General features: G+C 41.0%; 1 protein-coding gene across 2 annotated transcripts in view; it reads left to right on the forward strand.

Moving 5' to 3' along the window:
- Positions 1-22,016, forward strand: part of LOC126251716 (aminopeptidase N-like) — a 291,935-nt gene that overhangs the window by 174,244 nt on the left and 95,675 nt on the right. For both annotated transcript variants that reach the window (XM_049952311.1, XM_049952310.1), the window contains exons 8-9: positions 18,145-18,277; positions 18,784-18,865. In XM_049952311.1, coding sequence (XP_049808268.1) covers positions 18,145-18,277; positions 18,784-18,865 — 215 coding nt within the window. The remainder of the gene's footprint in view (positions 1-18,144; positions 18,278-18,783; positions 18,866-22,016) is intronic.

The raw sequence follows: 22,016 nt of genomic DNA on the forward strand, positions 1-22,016 counted from the left end.
ACGTTTGTGAGTATGCGTTGGCTTGGAGTCATGGAGGGAGCACTCTAGCCAGTCACAGCGTTCGTGAATGGGGAGACTGGATGGAAGTAGGAGAAGACCATCGTTTTGAGAGAGGACCTGGAAATCACAGAGACATTTAATTTGTTTATGTACGTAATAATGTGTATTAGAGCGTGTTTATGGTCCAGCCGTAGCAATATTTATCTAATTTCAAGTTAAATGTAAATCCAGTATTTCGTATGTGTTTCAATACGTTTGTGAGTATGCGTTGGCTTGGAGACATGGAGGGAGCACTCTAGCCAGTCACAGCGTTCGTGAATGGGGAGACTGGATGGAAGTAGGAGAAGAGCATCGTTTCGAGAGAGGACCTGGAAATCACAGAGACATTTAATTTGTTTATGTACGTAATAATGTGTATTAGAGCGTGTTTATGGTCCAGCCGTAGCAATATTTTTCTAATTTCAAGTTAAATGTAAATCCAGTATTTCGTATGTGTTTCAATACGTTTGTGAGTATGCGTTGGCTTGGAGACATGGAGGGAGCACTCTAGCCAGTCACAGCGTTCGTGAATGGGGAGACTGGATGGAAGTAGGAGAAGAGCATCGTTTCGAGAGAGGACCTGGAAATCACAGAGACATTTAATTTGTTTATGTACGTAATAATGTGTATTAGAGCGTGTTTATGGTCCAGCCGTAGCAATATTTTTCTAATTTCAAGTTAAATGTAAATCCAGTATTTCGTATGTGTTTCAATACGTTTGTGAGTATGCGTTGGCTTGGAGACATGGAGGGAGCACTCTAGCCAGTCACAGCGTTCGTGAATGGGGAGACTGGATGGAAGTAGGAGAAGACCATCGTTTCGAGAGAGGACCTGGAAATCACAGAGACATTTAATTTGTTTATGTACGTAATAATGTGTATTAGAGCGTGTTTATGGTCCAGCCGTAGCAATATTTATCTAATTTCAAGTTAAATGTAAATCCAGTATTTCGTATGTGTTTCAATACGTTTGTGAGTATGCGTTGGCTTGGAGACATGGAGGGAGCACTCTAGCCAGTCACAGCGTTCGTGAATGGGGAGACTGGATGGAAGTAGGAGAAGAGCATCGTTTCGAGAGAGGACCTGGAAATCACAGAGACATTTAATTTGTTTATGTACGTAATAATGTGTATTAGAGCGTGTTTATGGTCCAGCCGTAGCAATATTTATCTAATTTCAAGTTAAATGTAAATCCAGTATTTCGTATGTGTTTCAATACGTTTGTGAGTATGCGTTGGCTTGGAGACATGGAGGGAGCACTATAGCCAGTCACAGCGCTCGTGAATGGGGAGACTGGATGGAAGTAGGAGAAGAGCATCGTTTCGAGAGAGGACCTGGAAATCACAGAGACATTTAATTTGTTTATGTACGTAATAATGTGTATTAGAGCGTGTTTATGGTCCAGCCGTAGCAATATATTTCTAATTTCAAGTTAAATGTAAATCCAGTATTTCGTATGTGTTTCAATACGTTTGTGAGTATGCGTTGGCTTGGAGACATGGAGGAGGCACTCTAGCCAGTCACAGCGTTCGTGAATGGGGAGACTGGATGGAAGTAGGAGAAGAGCATCGTTTCGAGAGAGGACCTGGAAATCACAGAGACATTTAATTTGTTTATGTACGTAATAATGTGTATTAGAGCGTGTTTATGGTCCAGCCGTAGCAATATTTATCTAATTTCAAGTTAAATGTAAATCCAGTATTTCGTATGTGTTTCAATACGTTTGTGAGTATGCGTTGGCTTGGAGACATGGAGGGAGCACTCTAGCCAGTCACAGCGTTCGTGAATGGGGAGACTGGATGGAAGTAGGAGAAGAGCATCGTTTCGAGAGAGGACCTGGAAATCACAGAGACATTTAATTTGTTTATGTACGTAATAATGTGTATTAGAGCGTGTTTATGGTCCAGCCGTAGCAATATTTTTCTAATTTCAAGTTAAATGTAAATCCAGTATTTCGTATGTGTTTCAATACGTTTGTGAGTATGCGTTGGCTTGGAGTCATGGAGGGAGCACTCTAGCCAGTCACAGCGTTCGTGAATAGGGAGACTGGATGGAAGTAGGAGAAGACCATCGTTTCGAGAGAGGACCTGGAAATCACAGAGACATTTAATTTGTTTATGTACGTAATAATGTGTATTAGAGCGTGTTTATGGTCCAGCCGTAGCAATATTTATCTAATTTCAAGTTAAATGTAAATCCAGTATTTCGTATGTGTTTCAATACGTTTGTGAGTATGCGTTGGCTTGGAGACATGGAGGGAGCACTCTAGCCAGTCACAGCGTTCGTGAATGGGGAGACTGGATGGAAGTAGGAGAAGAGCATCGTTTCGAGAGAGGACCTGGAAATCACAGAGACATTTAATTTGTTTATGTACGTAATAATGTGTATTAGAGCGTGTTTATGGTCCAGCCGTAGCAATATTTTTCTAATTTCAAGTTAAATGTAAATCCAGTATTTCGTATGTGTTTCAATACGTTTGTGAGTATGCGTTGGCTTGGAGACATGGAGGGAGCACTCTAGCCAGTCACAGCGTTCGTGAATGGGGAGACTGGATGGAAGTAGGAGAAGAGCATCGTTTCGAGAGAGGACCTGGAAATCACAGAGACATTTAATTTGTTTATGTACGTAATAATGTGTATTAGAGCGTGTTTATGGTCCAGCCGTAGCAATATTTTTCTAATTTCAAGTTAAATGTAAATCCAGTATTTCGTATGTGTTTCAATACGTTTGTGAGTATGCGTTGGCTTGGAGACATGGAGGGAGCACTCTAGCCAGTCACAGCGTTCGTGAATGGGGAGACTGGATGGAAGTAGGAGAAGAGCATCGTTTCGAGAGAGGACCTGGAAATCACAGAGACATTTAATTTGTTTATGTACGTAATAATGTGTATTAGAGCGTGTTTATGGTCCAGCCGTAGCAATATTTATCTAATTTCAAGTTAAATGTAAATCCAGTATTTCGTATGTGTTTCAATACGTTTGTGAGTATGCGTTGGCTTGGAGACATGGAGGGAGCACTCTAGCCAGTCACAGCGTTCGTGAATGGGGAGACTGGATGGAAGTAGGAGAAGAGCATCGTTTCGAGAGAGGACCTGGAAATCACAGAGACATTTAATTTGTTTATGTACGTAATAATGTGTATTAGAGCGTGTTTATGGTCCAGCCGTAGCAATATTTATCTAATTTCAAGTTAAATGTAAATCCAGTATTTCGTATGTGTTTCAATACGTTTGTGAGTATGCGTTGGCTTGGAGACATGGAGGGAGCACTATAGCCAGTCACAGCGCTCGTGAATGGGGAGACTGGATGGAAGTAGGAGAAGAGCATCGTTTCGAGAGAGGACCTGGAAATCACAGAGACATTTAATTTGTTTATGTACGTAATAATGTGTATTAGAGCGTGTTTATGGTCCAGCCGTAGCAATATTTATCTAATTTCAAGTTAAATGTAAATCCAGTATTTCGTATGTGTTTCAATACGTTTGTGAGTATGCGTTGGCTTGGAGACATGGAGGAGGCACTCTAGCCAGTCACAGCGTTCGTGAATGGGGAGACTGGATGGAAGTAGGAGAAGAGCATCGTTTCGAGAGAGGACCTGGAAATCACAGACACATTTAATTTGTTTATGTACGTAATAATGTGTATTAGAGCGTGTTTATGGTCCAGCCGTAGCAATATTTATCTAATTTCAAGTTAAATGTAAATCCAGTATTTCGTATGTGTTTCAATACGTTTGTGAGTATGCGTTGGCTTGGAGACATGGAGGGAGCACTCTAGCCAGTCACAGCGTTCGTGAATGGGGAGACTGGATGGAAGTAGGAGAAGAGCATCGTTTCGAGAGAGGACCTGGAAATCACAGAGACATTTAATTTGTTTATGTACGTAATAATGTGTATTAGAGCGTGTTTATGGTCCAGCCGTAGCAATATTTATCTAATTTCAAGTTAAATGTAAATCCAGTATTTCGTATGTGTTTCAATACGTTTGTGAGTATGCGTTGGCTTGGAGTCATGGAGGGAGCACTCTAGTCAGTCACAGCGTTCGTGAATGGGGAGACTGGATGGAAGTAGGAGAAGAGCATCGTTTCGAGAGAGGACCTGGAAATCACAGAGACATTTAATTTGTTTATGTACGTAATAATGTGTATTAGAGCGTGTTTATGGTCCAGCCGTAGCAATATTTATCTAATTTCAAGTTAAATGTAAATCCAGTATTTCGTATGTGTTTCAATACGTTTGTGAGTATGCGTTGGCTTGGAGACATGGAGGGAGCACTCTAGCCAGTCACAGCGTTCGTGAATGGGGAGACTGGATGGAAGTAGGAGAAGAGCATCGTTTCGAGAGAGGACCTGGAAATCACAGAGACATTTAATTTGTTTATGTACGTAATAATGTGTATTAGAGCGTGTTTATGGTCCAGCTGTAGCAATATTTATCTAATTTCAAGTTAAATGTAAATCCAGTATTTCGTATGTGTTTCAATACGTTTGTATGCGTTGGCTTGGAGTCATGGAGGGAGCACTCTAGCCAGTCACAGCGTTCGTGAATGGGGAGACTGGATGGAAGTAGGAGAAGAGCATCGTTTCGAGAGAGGACCTGGAAATCACAGAGACATTTAATTTGTTTATGTACGTAATAATGTGTATTAGAGCGTGTTTATGGTCCAGCCGTAGCAATATTTATCTAATTTCAAGTTAAATGTAAATCCAGTATTTCGTATGTGTTTCAATACGTTTGTGAGTATGCGTTGGCTTGGAGTCATGGAGGGAGCACTCTAGTCAGTCACAGCGTTCGTGAATGGGGAGACTGGATGGAAGTAGGAGAAGAGCATCGTTTCGAGAGAGGACCTGGAAATCACAGAGACATTTAATTTGTTTATGTACGTAATAATGTGTATTAGAGCGTGTTTATGGTCCAGCCGTAGCAATATTTATCTAATTTCAAGTTAAATGTAAATCCAGTATTTCGTATGTGTTTCAATACGTTTGTGAGTATGCGTTGGCTTGGAGACATGGAGGGAGCACTCTAGCCAGTCACAGTGTTCGTGAATGGGGAGACTGGATGGAAGTAGGAGAAGAGCATCGTTTCGAGAGAGGACCTGGAAATCACAGAGACATTTAATTTGTTTATGTACGTAATAATGTGTATTAGAGCGTGTTTTTGGTCCAGCCGTAGCAATATTTATCTAATTTCAAGTTAAATGTAAATCCAGTATTTCGTATGTGTTTCAATACGTTTGTGAGTATGCGTTGGCTTGGAGACATGGAGGGAGCACTCTAGCCAGTCACAGCGTTCGTGAATGGGGAGACTGGATGGAAGTAGGAGAAGAGCATCGTTTCGAGAGAGGACCTGGAAATCACAGAGACATTTAATTTGTTTATGTACGTAATAATGTGTATTAGAGCGTGTTTATGGTCCAGCCGTAGCAATATTTTTCTAATTTCAAGTTAAATGTAAATCCAGTATTTCGTATGTGTTTCAATACGTTTGTGAGTATGCGTTGGCTTGGAGACATGGAGGGAGCACTCTAGCCAGTCACAGTGTTCGTGAATGGGGAGACTGGATGGAAGTAGGAGAAGAGCATCGTTTCGAGAGAGGACCTGGAAATCACAGAGACATTTAATTTGTTTATGTACGTATTAATGTGTATTAGAGCGTGTTTATGGTCCAGCCGTAGCAATATTTATCTAATTTCAAGTTAAATGTAAATCCAGTATTTCGTATGTGTTTCAATACGTTTGTGAGTATGCGTTGGCTTGGAGTCATGGAGGGAGCACTCTAGCCAGTCACAGCGTTCGTGAATGGGGAGACTGGATGGAAGTAGGAGAAGACCATCGTTTCGAGAGAGGACCTGGAAATCACAGAGACATTTAATTTGTTTATGTACGTAATAATGTGTATTAGAGCGTGTTTATGGTCCAGCCGTAGCAATATTTATCTAATTTCAAGTTAAATGTAAATCCAGTATTTCGTATGTGTTTCAATACCTTTGTGAGTATGCGTTGGCTTGGAGACATGGAGGGAGCACTCTAGCCAGTCACAGCGTTCGTGAATGGGTAGACTGGATGGAAGTAGGAGAAGAGCATCGTTTCGAGAGAGGACCTGGAAATCACAGAGACATTTAATTTGTTTATGTACGTAATAATGTGTATTAGAGCGTGTTTATGGTCCAGCCGTAGCAATATTTATCTAATTTCAAGTTAAATGTAAATCCAGTATTTCGTATGTGTTTCAATACGTTTGTGAGTATGCGTTGGCTTGGAGACATGGAGGGAGCACTCTAGCCAGTCACAGCGTTCGTGAATGGGGAGACTGGATGGAAGTAGGAGAAGACCATCGTTTCGAGAGAGGACCTGGAAATCACAGAGACATTTAATTTGTTTATGTACGTAATAATGTGTATTAGAGCGTGTTTATGGTCCAGCCGTAGCAATATTTTTCTAATTTCAAGTTAAATGTAAATCCAGTATTTCGTATGTGTTTCAATACGTTTGTGAGTATGCGTTGGCTTGGAGACATGGAGGGAGCACTCTAGCCAGTCACAGCGTTCGTGAATGGGGAGACTGGATGGAAGTAGGAGAAGACCATCGTTTCGAGAGAGGACCTGGAAATCACAGAGACATTTAATTTGTTTATGTACGTAATAATGTGTATTAGAGCGTGTTTATGGTCCAGCCGTAGCAATATTTATCTAATTTCAAGTTAAATGTAAATCCAGTATTTAGTGTGTGTTTCAATACGTTTGTGAGTATGCGTTGGCTTGGAGACATGGAGGGAGCACTCTAGCCAGTCACAGCGTTCGTGAATGGGGAGACTGGATGGAAGTAGGAGAAGAGCATCGTTTCGAGAGAGGACCTGGAAATCACAGAGACATTTAATTTGTTTATGTACGTAATAATGTGTATTAGAGCGTGTTTATGGTCCAGCCGTAGCAATATTTATCTAATTTCAAGTTAAATGTAAATCCAGTATTTCGTATGTGTTTCAATACGTTTGTGAGTATGCGTTGGCTTGGAGACATGGAGGGAGCACTATAGCCAGTCACAGCGCTCGTGAATGGGGAGACTGGATGGAAGTAGGAGAAGAGCATCGTTTCGAGAGAGGACCTGGAAATCACAGAGACATTTAATTTGTTTATGTACGTAATAATGTGTATTAGAGCGTGTTTATGGTCCAGCCGTAGCAATATTTATCTAATTTCAAGTTAAATGTAAATCCAGTATTTCGTATGTGTTTCAATACGTTTGTGAGTATGCGTTGGCTTGGAGACATGGAGGAGGCACTCTAGCCAGTCACAGCGTTCGTGAATGGGGAGACTGGATGGAAGTAGGAGAAGAGCATCGTTTCGAGAGAGGACCTGGAAATCACAGACACATTTAATTTGTTTATGTACGTAATAATGTGTATTAGAGCGTGTTTATGGTCCAGCCGTAGCAATATTTTTCTAATTTCAAGTTAAATGTAAATCCAGTATTTCGTATGTGTTTCAATACGTTTGTGAGTATGCGTTGGCTTGGAGACATGGAGGGAGCACTCTAGCCAGTCACAGCGTTCGTGAATGGGGAGACTGGATGGAAGTAGGAGAAGAGCATCGTTTCGAGAGAGGACCTGGAAATCACAGAGACATTTAATTTGTTTATGTACGTAATAATGTGTATTAGAGCGTGTTTATGGTCCAGCCGTAGCAATATTTATCTAATTTCAAGTTAAATGTAAATCCAGTATTTCGTATGTGTTTCAATACGTTTGTGAGTATGCGTTGGCTTGGAGACATGGAGGGAGCACTCTAGTCAGTCACAGCGTTCGTGAATGGGGAGACTGGATGGAAGTAGGAGAAGAGCATCGTTTCGAGAGAGGACCTGGAAATCACAGAGACATTTAATTTGTTTATGTACGTAATAATGTGTATTAGAGCGTGTTTATGGTCCAGCCGTAGCAATATTTATCTAATTTCAAGTTAAATGTAAATCCAGTATTTCGTATGTGTTTCAATACGTTTGTGAGTATGCGTTGGCTTGGAGACATGGAGGGAGCACTCTAGCCAGTCACAGTGTTCGTGAATGGGGAGACTGGATGGAAGTAGGAGAAGAGCATCGTTTCGAGAGAGGACCTGGAAATCACAGAGACATTTAATTTGTTTATGTACGTATTAATGTGTATTAGAGCGTGTTTATGGTCCAGCCGTAGCAATATTTATCTAATTTCAAGTTAAATGTAAATCCAGTATTTCGTATGTGTTTCAATACGTTTGTGAGTATGCGTTGGCTTGGAGTCATGGAGGGAGCACTCTAGCCAGTCACAGCGTTCGTGAATGGGGAGACTGGATGGAAGTAGGAGAAGAGCATCGTTTCGAGAGAGGACCTGGAAATCACAGAGACATTTAATTTGTTTATGTACGTAATAATGTGTATTAGAGCGTGTTTATGGTCCAGCCGTAGCAATATTTTTCTAATTTCAAGTTAAATGTAAATCCAGTATTTCGTATGTGTTTCAATACGTTTGTGAGTATGCGTTGGCTTGGAGACATGGAGGGAGCACTCTAGCCAGTCACAGCGTTCGTGAATGGGGAGACTGGATGGAAGTAGGAGAAGACCATCGTTTCGAGAGAGGACCTGGAAATCACAGAGACATTTAATTTGTTTATGTACGTAATAATGTGTATTAGAGCGTGTTTATGGTCCAGCCGTAGCAATATTTTTCTAATTTCAAGTTAAATGTAAATCCAGTATTTCGTATGTGTTTCAATACGTTTGTGAGTATGCGTTGGCTTGGAGACATGGAGGGAGCACTCTAGCCAGTCACAGCGTTCGTGAATGGGGAGACTGGATGGAAGTAGGAGAAGAGCATCGTTTCGAGAGAGGACCTGGAAATCACAGAGACATTTAATTTGTTTATGTACGTAATAATGTGTATTAGAGCGTGTTTATGGTCCAGCCGTAGCAATATATTTCTAATTTCAAGTTAAATGTAAATCCAGTATTTCGTATGTGTTTCAATATGTTTGTGAGTATGCGTTGGCTTGGAGACATGGAGGGAGCACTCTAGCCAGTCACAGCGTTCGTGAATGGGGAGACTGGATGGAAGTAGGAGAAGAGCATCGTTTCGAGAGAGGACCTGGAAATCACAGAGACATTTAATTTGTTTATGTACGTAATAATGTGTATTAGAGCGTGTTTATGGTCCAGCCGTAGCAATATTTATCTAATTTCAAGTTAAATGTAAATCCAGTATTTCGTATGTGTTTCAATACGTTTGTGAGTATGCGTTGGCTTGGAGACATGGAGGGAGCACTCTAGCCAGTCACAGCGTTCGTGAATGGGGAGACTGGATGGAAGTAGGAGAAGAGCATCGTTTCGAGAGAGGACCTGGAAATCACAGAGACATTTAATTTGTTTATGTACGTAATAATGTGTATTAGAGCGTGTTTATGGTCCAGCCGTAGCAATATTTATCTAATTTCAAGTTAAATGTAAATCCAGTATTTCGTATGTGTTTCAATACGTTTGTGAGTATGCGTTGGCTTGGAGACATGGAGGGAGCACTCTAGCCAGTCACAGCGTTCGTGAATGGGGAGACTGGATGGAAGTAGAAGAAGAGCATCGTTTCGAGAGAGGACCTGGAAATCGCAGAGACATTTAATTTGTTTATGTACGTAATAATGTGTATTAGAGCGTGTTTATGGTCCAGCCGTAGCAATATTTATCTAATTTCAAGTTAAATGTAAATCCAGTATTTCGTATGTGTTTCAATACGTTTGTGAGTATGCGTTGGCTTGGAGACATGGAGGGAGCACTCTAGCCAGTCACAGCGTTCGTGAATGGGGAGACTGGATGGAAGTAGGAGAAGAGCATTGTTTCGAGAGAGGACCTGGAAATCACAGAGACATTTAATTTGTTTATGTACGTAATAATGTGTATTAGAGCGTGTTTATGGTCCAGCCGTAGCAATATTTTTCTAATTTCAAGTTAAATGTAAATCCAGTATTTCGTATGTGTTTCAATACGTTTGTGAGTATGCGTTGGCTTGGAGACATGGAGGGAGCACTCTAGCCAGTCACAGCGTTCGTGAATGGGGAGACTGGATGGAAGTAGGAGAAGACCATCGTTTCGAGAGAGGACCTGGAAATCACAGAGACATTTAATTTATTTATGTACGTAATAATGTGTATTAGAGCGTGTTTATGGTCCAGCCGTAGCAATATTTATCTAATTTCAAGTTAAATGTAGATCCAGTATTTCGTATGTGTTTCAATACGTTTGTGAGTATGCGTTGGCTTGGAGACATGGAGGGAGCACTCTAGCCAGTCACAGCGTTCGTGAATGGGGAGACTGGATGGAAGTAGGAGAAGAGCATCGTTTCGAGAGAGGACCTGGAAATCACAGAGACATTTAATTTGTTTATGTACGTAATAATGTGTATTAGAGCGTGTTTATGGTCCAGCCGTAGCAATATTTATCTAATTTCAAGTTAAATGTAAATCCAGTATTTCGTATGTGTTTCAATACGTTTGTGAGTATGCGTTGGCTTGGAGACATGGAGGGAGCACTCTAGCCAGTCACAGCGTTCGTGAATGGGGAGACTGGATGGAAGTAGGAGAAGAGCATCGTTTCGAGAGAGGACCTGGAAATCACAGAGACATTTAATTTGTTTATGTACGTAATAATGTGTATTAGAGCGTGTTTATGGTCCAGCCGTAGCAATATTTATCTAATTTCAAGTTAAATGTAAATCCAGTATTTCGTATGTGTTTCAATACGTTTGTGAGTATGCGTTGGCTTGGAGTCATGGAGGGAGCACTCTAGCCAGTCACAGCGTTCGTGAATGGGGAGACTGGATGGAAGTAGGAGAAGAGCATCGTTTCGAGAGAGGACCTGGAAATCACAGAGACATTTAATTTGTTTATGTACGTAATAATGTGTATTAGAGCGTGTTTATGGTCCAGCCGTAGCAATATTTATCTAATTTCAAGTTAAATGTAAATCCAGTATTTCGTATGTGTTTCAATACGTTTGTGAGTATGCGTTGGCTTGGAGACATGGAGGGAGCACTCTAGCCAGTCACAGCGTTCGTGAATGGGGAGACTGGATGGAAGGAGGAGAAGACCATCGTTTCGAGAGAGGACCTGGAAATCACAGAGACATTTAATTTGTTTATGTACGTAATAATGTGTATTAGAGCGTGTTTATGGTCCAGCCGTAGCAATATTTATCTAATTTCAAGTTAAATGCAAATCCAGTATTTCGTATGTGTTTCAATACGTTTGTGAGTATGCGTTGGCTTGGAGACATGGAGGGAGCACTCTAGCCAGTCACAGCGTTCGTGAATGGGGAGACTGGATGGAAGTAGGAGAAGAGCATCGTTTCGAGAGAGGACCTGGAAATCACAGAGACATTTAATTTGTTTATGTACGTAATAATGTGTATTAGAGCGTGTTTATGGTCCAGCCGTAGCAATATTTATCTAATTTCAAGTTAAATGTAAATCCAGTATTTCGTATGTGTTTCAATACGTTTGTGAGTATGCGTTGGCTTGGAGACATGGAGGGAGCACTCTAGCCAGTCACAGCGTTCGTGAATGGGGAGACTGGATGGAAGTAGAAGAAGAGCATCGTTTCGAGAGAGGACCTGGAAATCACAGAGACATTTAATTTGTTTATGTACGTAATAATGTGTATTAGAGCGTGTTTATGGTCCAGCCGTAGCAATATTTATCTAATTTCAAGTTAAATGTAAATCCAGTATTTCGTATGTGTTTCAATACGTTTGTGAGTATGCGTTGGCTTGGAGACATGGAGGGAGCACTCTAGCCAGTCACAGCGTTCGTGAATGGGGAGACTGGATGGAAGTAGGAGAAGAGCATCGTTTCGAGAGAGGACCTGGAAATCACAGAGACATTTAATTTGTTTATGTACGTAATAATGTGTATTAGAGCGTGTTTATGGTCCAGCCGTAGCAATATTTTTCTAATTTCAAGTTAAATGTAAATCCAGTATTTCGTATGTGTTTCAATACGTTTGTGAGTATGCGTTGGCTTGGAGACATGGAGGGAGCACTCTAGCCAGTCACAGCGTTCGTGAATGGGGAGACTGGATGGAAGTAGGAGAAGACCATCGTTTCGAGAGAGGACCTGGAAATCACAGAGACATTTAATTTGTTTATGTACGTAATAATGTGTATTAGAGCGTGTTTATGGTCCAGCCGTAGCAATATTTATCTAATTTCAAGTTAAATGTAAATCCAGTATTTCGTATGTGTTTCAATACGTTTGTGAGTATGCGTTGGCTTGGAGACATGGAGGGAGCACTCTAGCCAGTCACAGCGTTCGTGAATGGGGAGACTGGATGGAAGTAGGAGAAGACCATCGTTTCGAGAGAGGACCTGGAAATCACAGAGACATTTAATTTGTTTATGTACGTAATAATGTGTATTAGAGCGTGTTTATGGTCCAGCCGTAGCAATATTTATCTAATTTCAAGTTAAATGTAAATCCAGTATTTCGTATGTGTTTCAATACGTTTGTGAGTATGCGTTGGCTTGGAGACGTGGAGGGAGCACTCTAGCCAGTCACAGCGCTCGTGAATGGGGAGACTGGATGGAAGTAGGAGAAGAGCATCGTTTCGAGAGAGGACCTGGAAATCACAGAGACATTTAATTTGTTTATGTACGTAATAATGTGTATTAGAGCGTGTTTATGGTCCAGCCGTAGCAATATTTTTCTAATTTCAAGTTAAATGTAAATCCAGTATTTCGTATGTGTTTCAATACGTTTGTGAGTATGCGTTGGCTTGGAGTCATGGAGGGAGCACTCTAGCCAGTCACAGCGTTCGTGAATGGGGAGACTGGATGGAAGTAGGAGAAGAGCATCGTTTCGAGAGAGGACCTGGAAATCACAGAGACATTTAATTTGTTTATGTACGTAATAATGTGTATTAGAGCGTGTTTATGGTCCAGCCGTAGCAATATTTTTCTAATTTCAAGTTAAATGTAAATCCAGTATTTCGTATGTGTTTCAATACGTTTGTGAGTATGCGTTGGCTTGGAGTCATGGAGGGAGCACTCTAGCCAGTCACAGCGTTCGTGAATGGGGAGACTGGATGGAAGTAGGAGAAGAGCATCGTTTCGAGAGAGGACCTGGAAATCACAGAGACATTTAATTTGTTTATGTACGTAATAATGTGTATTAGAGCGTGTTTATGGTCCAGCTGTAGCAATATTTATCTAATTTCAAGTTAAATGTAAATCCAGTATTTCGTATGTGTTTCAATACGTTTGTGAGTATGCGTTGGCTTGGAGTCATGGAGGGAGCACTCTAGTCAGTCACAGCGTTCGTGAATGGGGAGACTGGATGGAAGTAGGAGAAGAGCATCGTTTCGAGAGAGGACCTGGAAATCACAGAGACATTTAATTTGTTTATGTACGTAATAATGTGTATTAGAGCGTGTTTATGGTCCAGCCGTAGCAATATTTATCTAATTTCAAGTTAAATGTAAATCCAGTATTTCGTATGTGTTTCAATACGTTTGTGAGTATGCGTTGGCTTGGAGACATGGAGGGAGCACTCTAGCCAGTCACAGTGTTCGTGAATGGGGAGACTGGATGGAAGTAGGAGAAGAGCATCGTTTCGAGAGAGGACCTGGAAATCACAGAGACATTTAATTTGTTTATGTACGTAATAATGTGTATTAGAGCGTGTTTATGGTCCAGCCGTAGCAATATTTATCTAATTTCAAGTTAAATGTAAATCCAGTATTTCGTATGTGTTTCAATACGTTTGTGAGTATGCGTTGGCTTGGAGTCATGGAGGGAGCACTCTAGCCAGTCACAGCGTTCGTGAATGGGGAGACTGGATGGAAGTAGGAGAAGAGCATCGTTTCGAGAGAGGACCTGGAAATCACAGAGACATTTAATTTGTTTATGTACGTAATAATGTGTATTAGAGCGTGTTTATGGTCCAGCCGTAGCAATATTTATCTAATTTCAAGTTAAATGTAAATCCAGTATTTCGTATGTGTTTCAATACGTTTGTGAGTATGCGTTGGCTTGGAGACATGGAGGGAGCACTCTAGCCAGTCACAGCGTTCGTGAATGGGGAGACTGGATGGAAGTAGGAGAAGACCATCGTTTCGAGAGAGGACCTGGAAATCACAGAGACATTTAATTTGTTTATGTACGTAATAATGTGTATTAGAGCGTGTTTATGGTCCAGCCGTAGCAATATTTTTCTAAATTCAAGTTAAATGTAAATCCAGTATTTCGTATGTGTTTCAATACGTTTGTGAGTATGCGTTGGCTTGGAGACATGGAGGGAGCACTCTAGCCAGTCACAGCGTTCGTGAATGGGGAGACTGGATGGAAGTAGGAGAAGACCATCGTTTCGAGAGAGGACCTGGAAATCACAGAGACATTTAATTTGTTTATGTACGTAATAATGTGTATTAGAGCGTGTTTATGGTCCAGCCGTAGCAATATTTTTCTAATTTCAAGTTAAATGTAAATCCAGTATTTCGTATGTGTTTCAATACGTTTGTGAGTATGCGTTGGCTTGGAGACATGGAGGGAGCACTCTAGCCAGTCACAGCGTTCGTGAATGGGGAGACTGGATGGAAGTAGGAGAAGAGCATCGTTTCGAGAGAGGACCTGGAAATCACAGAGACATTTAATTTGTTTATGTACGTAATAATGTGTATTAGAGCGTGTTTTTGGTCCAGCCGTAGCAATATTTATCTAATTTCAAGTTAAATGTAAATCCAGTATTTCGTATGTGTTTCAATACGTTTGTGAGTATGCGTTGGCTTGGAGACATGGAGGGAGCACTCTAGCCAGTCACAGCGTTCGTGAATGGGGAGACTGGATGGAAGTAGGAGAAGACCATCGTTTCGAGAGAGGACCTGGAAATCACAGAGACATTTAATTTGTTTATGTACGTAATAATGTGTATTAGAGCGTGTTTATGGTCCAGCCGTAGCAATATTTTTCTAATTTCAAGTTAAATGTAAATCCAGTATTTCGTATGTGTTTCAATACGTTTGTGAGTATGCGTTGGCTTGGAGACATGGAGGGAGCACTCTAGCCAGTCACAGCGTTCGTGAATGGGGAGACTGGATGGAAGTAGGAGAAGAGCATCGTTTCGAGAGAGGACCTGGAAATCACAGAGACATTTAATTTGTTTATGTACGTAATAATGTGTATTAGAGCGTTTTTATGGTCCAGCCGTAGCAATATTTTTCTAATTTCAAGTTAAATGTAAATCCAGTATTTCGTATGTGTTTCAATACGTTTGTGAGTATGCGTTGGCTTGGAGACATGGAGGGAGCACTCTAGCCAGTCACAGCGTTCGTGAATGGGGAGACTGGATGGAAGTAGGAGAAGAGCATCGTTTCGAGAGAGGACCTGGAAATCACAGAGACATTTAATTTGTTTATGTACGTAATAATGTGTATTAGAGCGTTTTTATGGTCCAGCCGTAGCAATATTTTTCTAATTTCAAGTTAAATGTAAATCCAGTATTTCGTATGTGTTTCAATACGTTTGTGAGTATGCGTTGGCTTGGAGACATGGAGGGAGCACTCTAGCCAGTCACAGCGTTCGTGAATGGGGAGACTGGATGGAAGTAGGAGAAGAGCATCGTTTCGAGAGAGGACCTGGAAATCACAGAGACATTTAATTTGTTTATGTACGTAATAATGTGTATTAGAGCGTGTTTATGGTCCAGCCGTAGCAATATTTATCTAATTTCAAGTTAAATGTAAATCCAGTATTTCGTATGTGTTTCAATACGTTTGTGAGTATGCGTTGGCTTGGAGACATGGAGGGAGCACTCTAGCCAGTCACAGCGTTCGTGAATGGGGAGACTGGATGGAAGTAGGAGAAGGGATCTGTTGTTTCCCTATTATTCAACATATGTTTCATTTAATTGCTGGACCACCGGCACCAATAAGCGATTGCAGAAACATACCACATTCTCAAAAATACTTCTACTGTCGTACTCATCATTTAAAGTCATGAAGATAGTACCTGCACATTTTATTTAATTGCAATCTTTCATTTTCAAATTTCTACGTTACATTCACAATTGCCGAGTGATAGGATTCTATGACCATTCGATTCAAGCGTATATTCATGTTGTATACTGTAGACTCAGCAGTATTTGTTTTGTAATGCGGCAACTACGTATCCCAGCCCATAGACAACGAAACCAGCCAAAACTTTTAATATTTCAACTCTGAATCTGAGGGTACATAGTTGAGCGCCACCACACCACATCATTTTTTTATTTGAAAGCTCCCACTCTCCAGTGCAACGGTCAAAATTTTATTGCGTTACATCTAATCTTTCTTCTACCTGCACCTACATCTACCTACATATCAAAAAAAAAGTTAGACCTATTTTGGAAATTACGTATTTATTTATCTTCATCTTTTGCCACAGAATCTCTATTATAGTGATCGCTTCATGTTTGTAATGCTATCCCAACTAGCTTTTAATAGGGCAGCCCATAAAGGAGGAGGGGCGGAATGGGGCTCCAGCTCTCAACCCCCCTCCCCAACACATCCACCTTTGTTATGGGACAGTGAGACTAGAATTAAAGTGATCCATGTTGACATCGATCGAGGCTAGTTTATACGAACACTCACGAATCATTATCGTGATACGCAGGTTGCTAGGAACTGTGCCGACACAAATCAGCTTACATTAACATACGTTAACCAGTCTGCCGCATTGCCAACACCTTGAACATAATGGCTGGCAACTCCTCTTCCGTTGGTGTATTCGTCATCATGTGCATGTGATAGCATCTACTGTTGTTTCATGTTCTTTTTTATTGCGAAAGGTACTTCCCAAAAGGCGTTGGATACCATGATCTGAGACGGTGTCTTTAGCAATACCTCACTAAAATCCATCGTTTCTTACTTGTAGCAATATGATTTCCAACTTCCTTGGTCGAAGTTCCATCTCATGTTTCTGTTGTTTCAACAAGGAAAAAAACACTAAGCCAGTGAACATGTTCTTACTTGAATCTTATAACACTGAGATGCACTGTGCCTTATTTATGACAGATATACAACTCCCAAGTCTACCTTTATAGTTTCACTCTCTTCTGTGCTAAGATACCATTTGACGTGGCTTAAGGAACTGCGAGTAGCATACCTCTGCCCTGAGTTGCTGTTTGGGTTTATTAACATGAATCGAGTCCCAGACAATAGAGGGGATTAGTCATGATTAGCCGCCACTAATTTTGGGGTCCACATGACCCTTGGGATATCAATGTTTATTGGAACGGAACTGATTTGTGCTTCAGAAATATAAGTTTCAAGCCGTGGGTCACTTTCATTCCTACTACCTGTTATCTGTGATGGTCACCATACAGCGGTCTAGGCTTTGCTCCAGTATTCACACCTTTCCAAACCACAAGAAGTAACACCCTTCTATGCCACGTTCCGTACTTCAGACGTAGTCAAAATGCCTTCTGATGCTGTTCTCGTCTGAACTGCCAACCTCGTCGTGAATTTAAAATTGTACATGTAAATGCTGCCGTCTATTATTTTAGCGATTAAATAAAATATCTATGTGTTTTAATTCTAAGTTTCGAAAACATGTACCACTACCCGGTGTAAACACGTATACGAATTTATACAAGGACAATAGTGCACCAGAAGTAAAATACAACTGTCTTTCTGGTCCCCGCCAAGATTTCCTCTTAAGTGTTTGAGAAATGTCAGTTCGTTAAAACTTGTGACATGTTATTACCACATCAAATTATGCCAACAGCAAAATTCTAGATTTTTAGCTAAAGGATCTAGGATGCATAGCATCATGCCAAGCATATTAACAGTGAAAAGGGAAGTGTTTAAACTATCTAGAAGTCTGCAGGTTTCTGCTCTACTGTTTGCTAGAGTCTTTTAAGGATTGGGCATGTCTAGAAAATCATTATCCGAGTATTTATGACTTCTCTTAAGTACTACATTTACTCAGTTGTTAATCAACGGAGGAACTTTCTCTTCATACTAACTCTAAACTAGGATATTTGCAAATATACAATTGAAGCCTAAATATGTCATCAACGCTGTCCTTGTTCTAGCTTTACTTGTGCCACTCCGTTCTGTTTTCAGGTGGAGCCCACCTGGCGCCTGGACGAAGTGTTTGTGGTCTCAACATTGCTGAGGCCAGGCATGGTCTACGACGAAATAGCTGAGGCTCCACCTCTCACCAGTGAAAACTATGACAGCAATATCTATTACAAAGGTATTGGCTACTAAATGTGTCACCTTAGTAATATCTCACAGTTCATATACATAAGAAGACTCCCCACCTCTTCCATAATTTTTGGTTGCACTAGTTCCGCACTCTAGCTGCATTTCGCAATGACAATATCATCTCCAAGACACCTAAAGAGGTTTCCTGTTACTGACAAACGACATTCCCTTGTTTCATAATAACTTCTAAATGTGATTTATTATGTTTATTGAAGATATCAGTTGCATAACAGCTAGTACCAAGTTAATCGCAAATTCATATTTTCTTCATGCTACTTTACGCAGTTTTTTTTTTTTTGTATTTGGTCGCTTCTTTCTTCTAAAAAGTGCACCCATAATATTGTGCTATACTGAAATTTTTATCTACATGTGCTACTTCTGCAACCATTTTCAAACCTCTATTAGCGCCATTAAACTAGACGCATAAACCTATTACTGACCCGGTTAAGCAATTTCTCGTAACCAGAACACGTAAATCTTCTGTTTGTAAAACAGGTGGTTCCATCATCCGGATGATGCAGCAATTTATCGGCAGCGAGGCGTTCTACGATGGTCTCCACAATTATCTAGTCGAAAAGTACGTACTCAATGGCATCATAGACAAGCATATCGCATATAGATAGAGAGCACTTGAAAAACACGAGAAATTACGACTTTCATTTGAAACAAGTTCTGTAATAAAATACGCATTAGTTTGATTCTGATGACAACTTCATAGCAAAATTTTCTTTCTGTTAATGAAGGTAGCCTTAAGAAATAGCAGCAGAGTCAAAACAGATGGGTATATCAAAGAACGACAATAAGTGAGTGAATCATGGTTATTCCTAACTTTTTGAAACAAAAATAATATTTATTAATGTCGACTATATTACCCCGGCAGTGAGACGCAATGTATGAATGACTAATGTCTGTGGATCAACCGTGTCGAAGGGATTTCCGTGCACTGTCGCATTCTGTTCCTGAAAAAAGGATGTTCATCGACAACACCTGCAAATGTTCATATATTATAATGATGTAGGGCTGATTTAAAATTATGGTAGTCGACATGTGTGAGAATTAATTCTTACAAGGGGAGGCCGCCAATTGTGAAATTCAGATTCGATTCATACTGCGCATAATAAAAGCTCATGGCCAGAGGTGTAACGTGGCAAAGCACCAAGATGCACTTCTCAGCCGTTGTCGAGAAAATCGGCAGTTAAAAGAAACCGTTGTAGTGAAATACTCTCTACGATTAACACTTTTCTGCAGCTTCGTGGCGCAGCGGTACGCGGTCGGGTTCGTAATCCGAAGGTCGCCGCATCGAATCTCGCGCAATCCAAGTGCATCTTGGTGCTTTGCCACATTACACCTCTGGCCATGAGCTTTTATTATGCGCAGTATGAATCGAATCTGAATTTCACAATTGGCGGCCTCCCCTTGTTAGACATGCTTGCTGAGTGTGATGAATCGTACGACCAGTTGGGGTTGACTGACTCATTAAATTTAAATTTTACCGTGTCGCATCGAAGAAATTGAGGCACCAGTTAATTACTCTAAGTCCCATCAACTTTAACAGTACGGAGCCTAGCAACATTAAAAAGTTGAAGTATCACGACCTGCTCATCACTCGCCAAATACCAAGTTCTTCCGAAAGTTCTTAATTTAGCACTCCTCGCGACAAATCCGTAAGCAATGTAGCTAAACTGTCGCTCAAACTAACACCGCTCCCTCGAACAAACGCGCCTCATCCGCCAGCTCACCCCACGTTCGTGTATTGCAATTTACACCCGTTTCCATCGACACAGGTCCTTATGGATCCTACTCACAAGCTTCATATTTTTTGATTAACATATGATGCTTGAAATTTAACCCTTCATACTTCCATGAGTGGGCGCGTTGCGGCTTTTACACCGCAAATAGTATTACACTTTTAACCTAAGGAAAAATAATCTTTATATAATCGCCAGTTACATTTTATTGGAGGAGACATAACATAACATTACATGGTTCTATAAAAATAATCTTTTATTTATTTGTTGCCTTCACAATCGTCTATTATTGTCATTGTAATTTATAACAAGCCGATATTCTTTATTGCCTTCGTGGTTCTTTTAATTATGTCATTTAATTGCACTGATTCACGTGAAAAGAAAGTAACACGGGAACACATTATGAAATTATAAAATCCCACTCCTGTTTATGATTGTGAATAAATTAGTCAACTTCGATCTGCATCCCACAATCTTCAGGACGTACAATTAGACGGTGCCTGTCAAATGGCTTCTTTTTCTCCATTTCCACACTTTTATGAGACCTAATGAAACACATGTTTCTATAAAAGTAATACATTGTAGCAAATCAATATCCAAGATTGTAAAAAGTAATGGAAATTGCATAGGGGAACTTAGATTCGATTCGAATATTCATTATATACTAATATAAAAGAAAGATTTCCTTGAGGCGAAAGAAAAACACAACTATAGAAAATACTCAAATCACAAGGCGCGTAGCGGCAAACACCCGCAAACGCAACACTCACATTTCAAACAACAATAACGACCAAACTGCAGAAAGCATGAATCGCGCAGATGCATTAAGTGGTGAAATCTGTTGAGAATAACAAATACATATCTGGATGTGGACGCAACTGTAATGCTATCTGTGATACTAACAGAAAGCTAAACCTTGTGGCTAACTGCCGCAGGCGCGCCCACCGAATGGGTTAACTGTAGTAGGACATAATTTATGCTTCATTTCTGAACAAGTTGACACTGTACACTATGTGTCTAACTTATACGAGGGTCGTCCCGTAACTAATGGAACACATTTTTTCTCTCCCAGTTTCGGTTGAAAAATTGTGGAATTTCTGTGGGACATCGTCGAATATTCCGCTTCAGCCCCTACAGTTTCAGGAAGTTCCGATAGATGGCGGCGCTATACGTAGCCTTCTGCGTCCCAGGCAGAGAGCTGTCACTGAGTTTCTTTCGATAGAAAACCAGGGCACTGCAGTCATTCATAGGCGCCTGCAGAATGTCTACGGAGATCTGGCAGTGAACAAAAGCACAGCGAGTCGTTGGCAAGGCGTCTGTCATCATCGCAAGAAGGCCGCCCAAATCTGTACGATTTTCTGCATGCCGGCCAGCGGCACACAGCTGTCACTCCTGCAATGCTGGAACGTGCAGACACTCTCATTCGAGGTGACTGACGGATCAAATCAAACACCTTAGTGCTCTACTGGACGTCTCTGTTGATATCTACATCTACATCTACATACATACTCCGCAAGCCACCTGACGGTGTGTGGCGGAGGCTACCTTGAGTACCTCTATCGGTTCTCCATTCTATTCCAGTCTCGTATTGTTCGTGGAAAGAAGGATTGTCGGTATGCCTCTGTGTGGGCTCTAATCTCTCTGATTTTATCCTCATGGTCTCTTCGCGAGATATACGTAGGAGGGAGCAATATACTGCTTGACTCCTCGGTGAAGGTATGTTCTCGAAACTTCAACAAAAGCCCGTACCGAGTTACTGAGCGTCTCTCCTGCAGAGTCTTCCACTGGAGTTTATCTACACTCCTGGAAATGGAAAAAAGAACACATTGACACCGGTGTGTCAGACCCACCATACTTGCTCCGGACACTGCGAGAGGGCTGTACAAGCAATGATCACACGCACGGCACAGCGGACACACCAGGAACCGCGGTGTTGGCCGTCGAATGGCGCTAGCTGCGCAGCATTTGTGCACCGCCGCC

Source organism: Schistocerca nitens, chromosome 4 (genome assembly GCF_023898315.1).
Source record: "Schistocerca nitens isolate TAMUIC-IGC-003100 chromosome 4, iqSchNite1.1, whole genome shotgun sequence".
NCBI lineage: Eukaryota > Metazoa > Arthropoda > Insecta > Orthoptera > Acrididae > Schistocerca > Schistocerca nitens.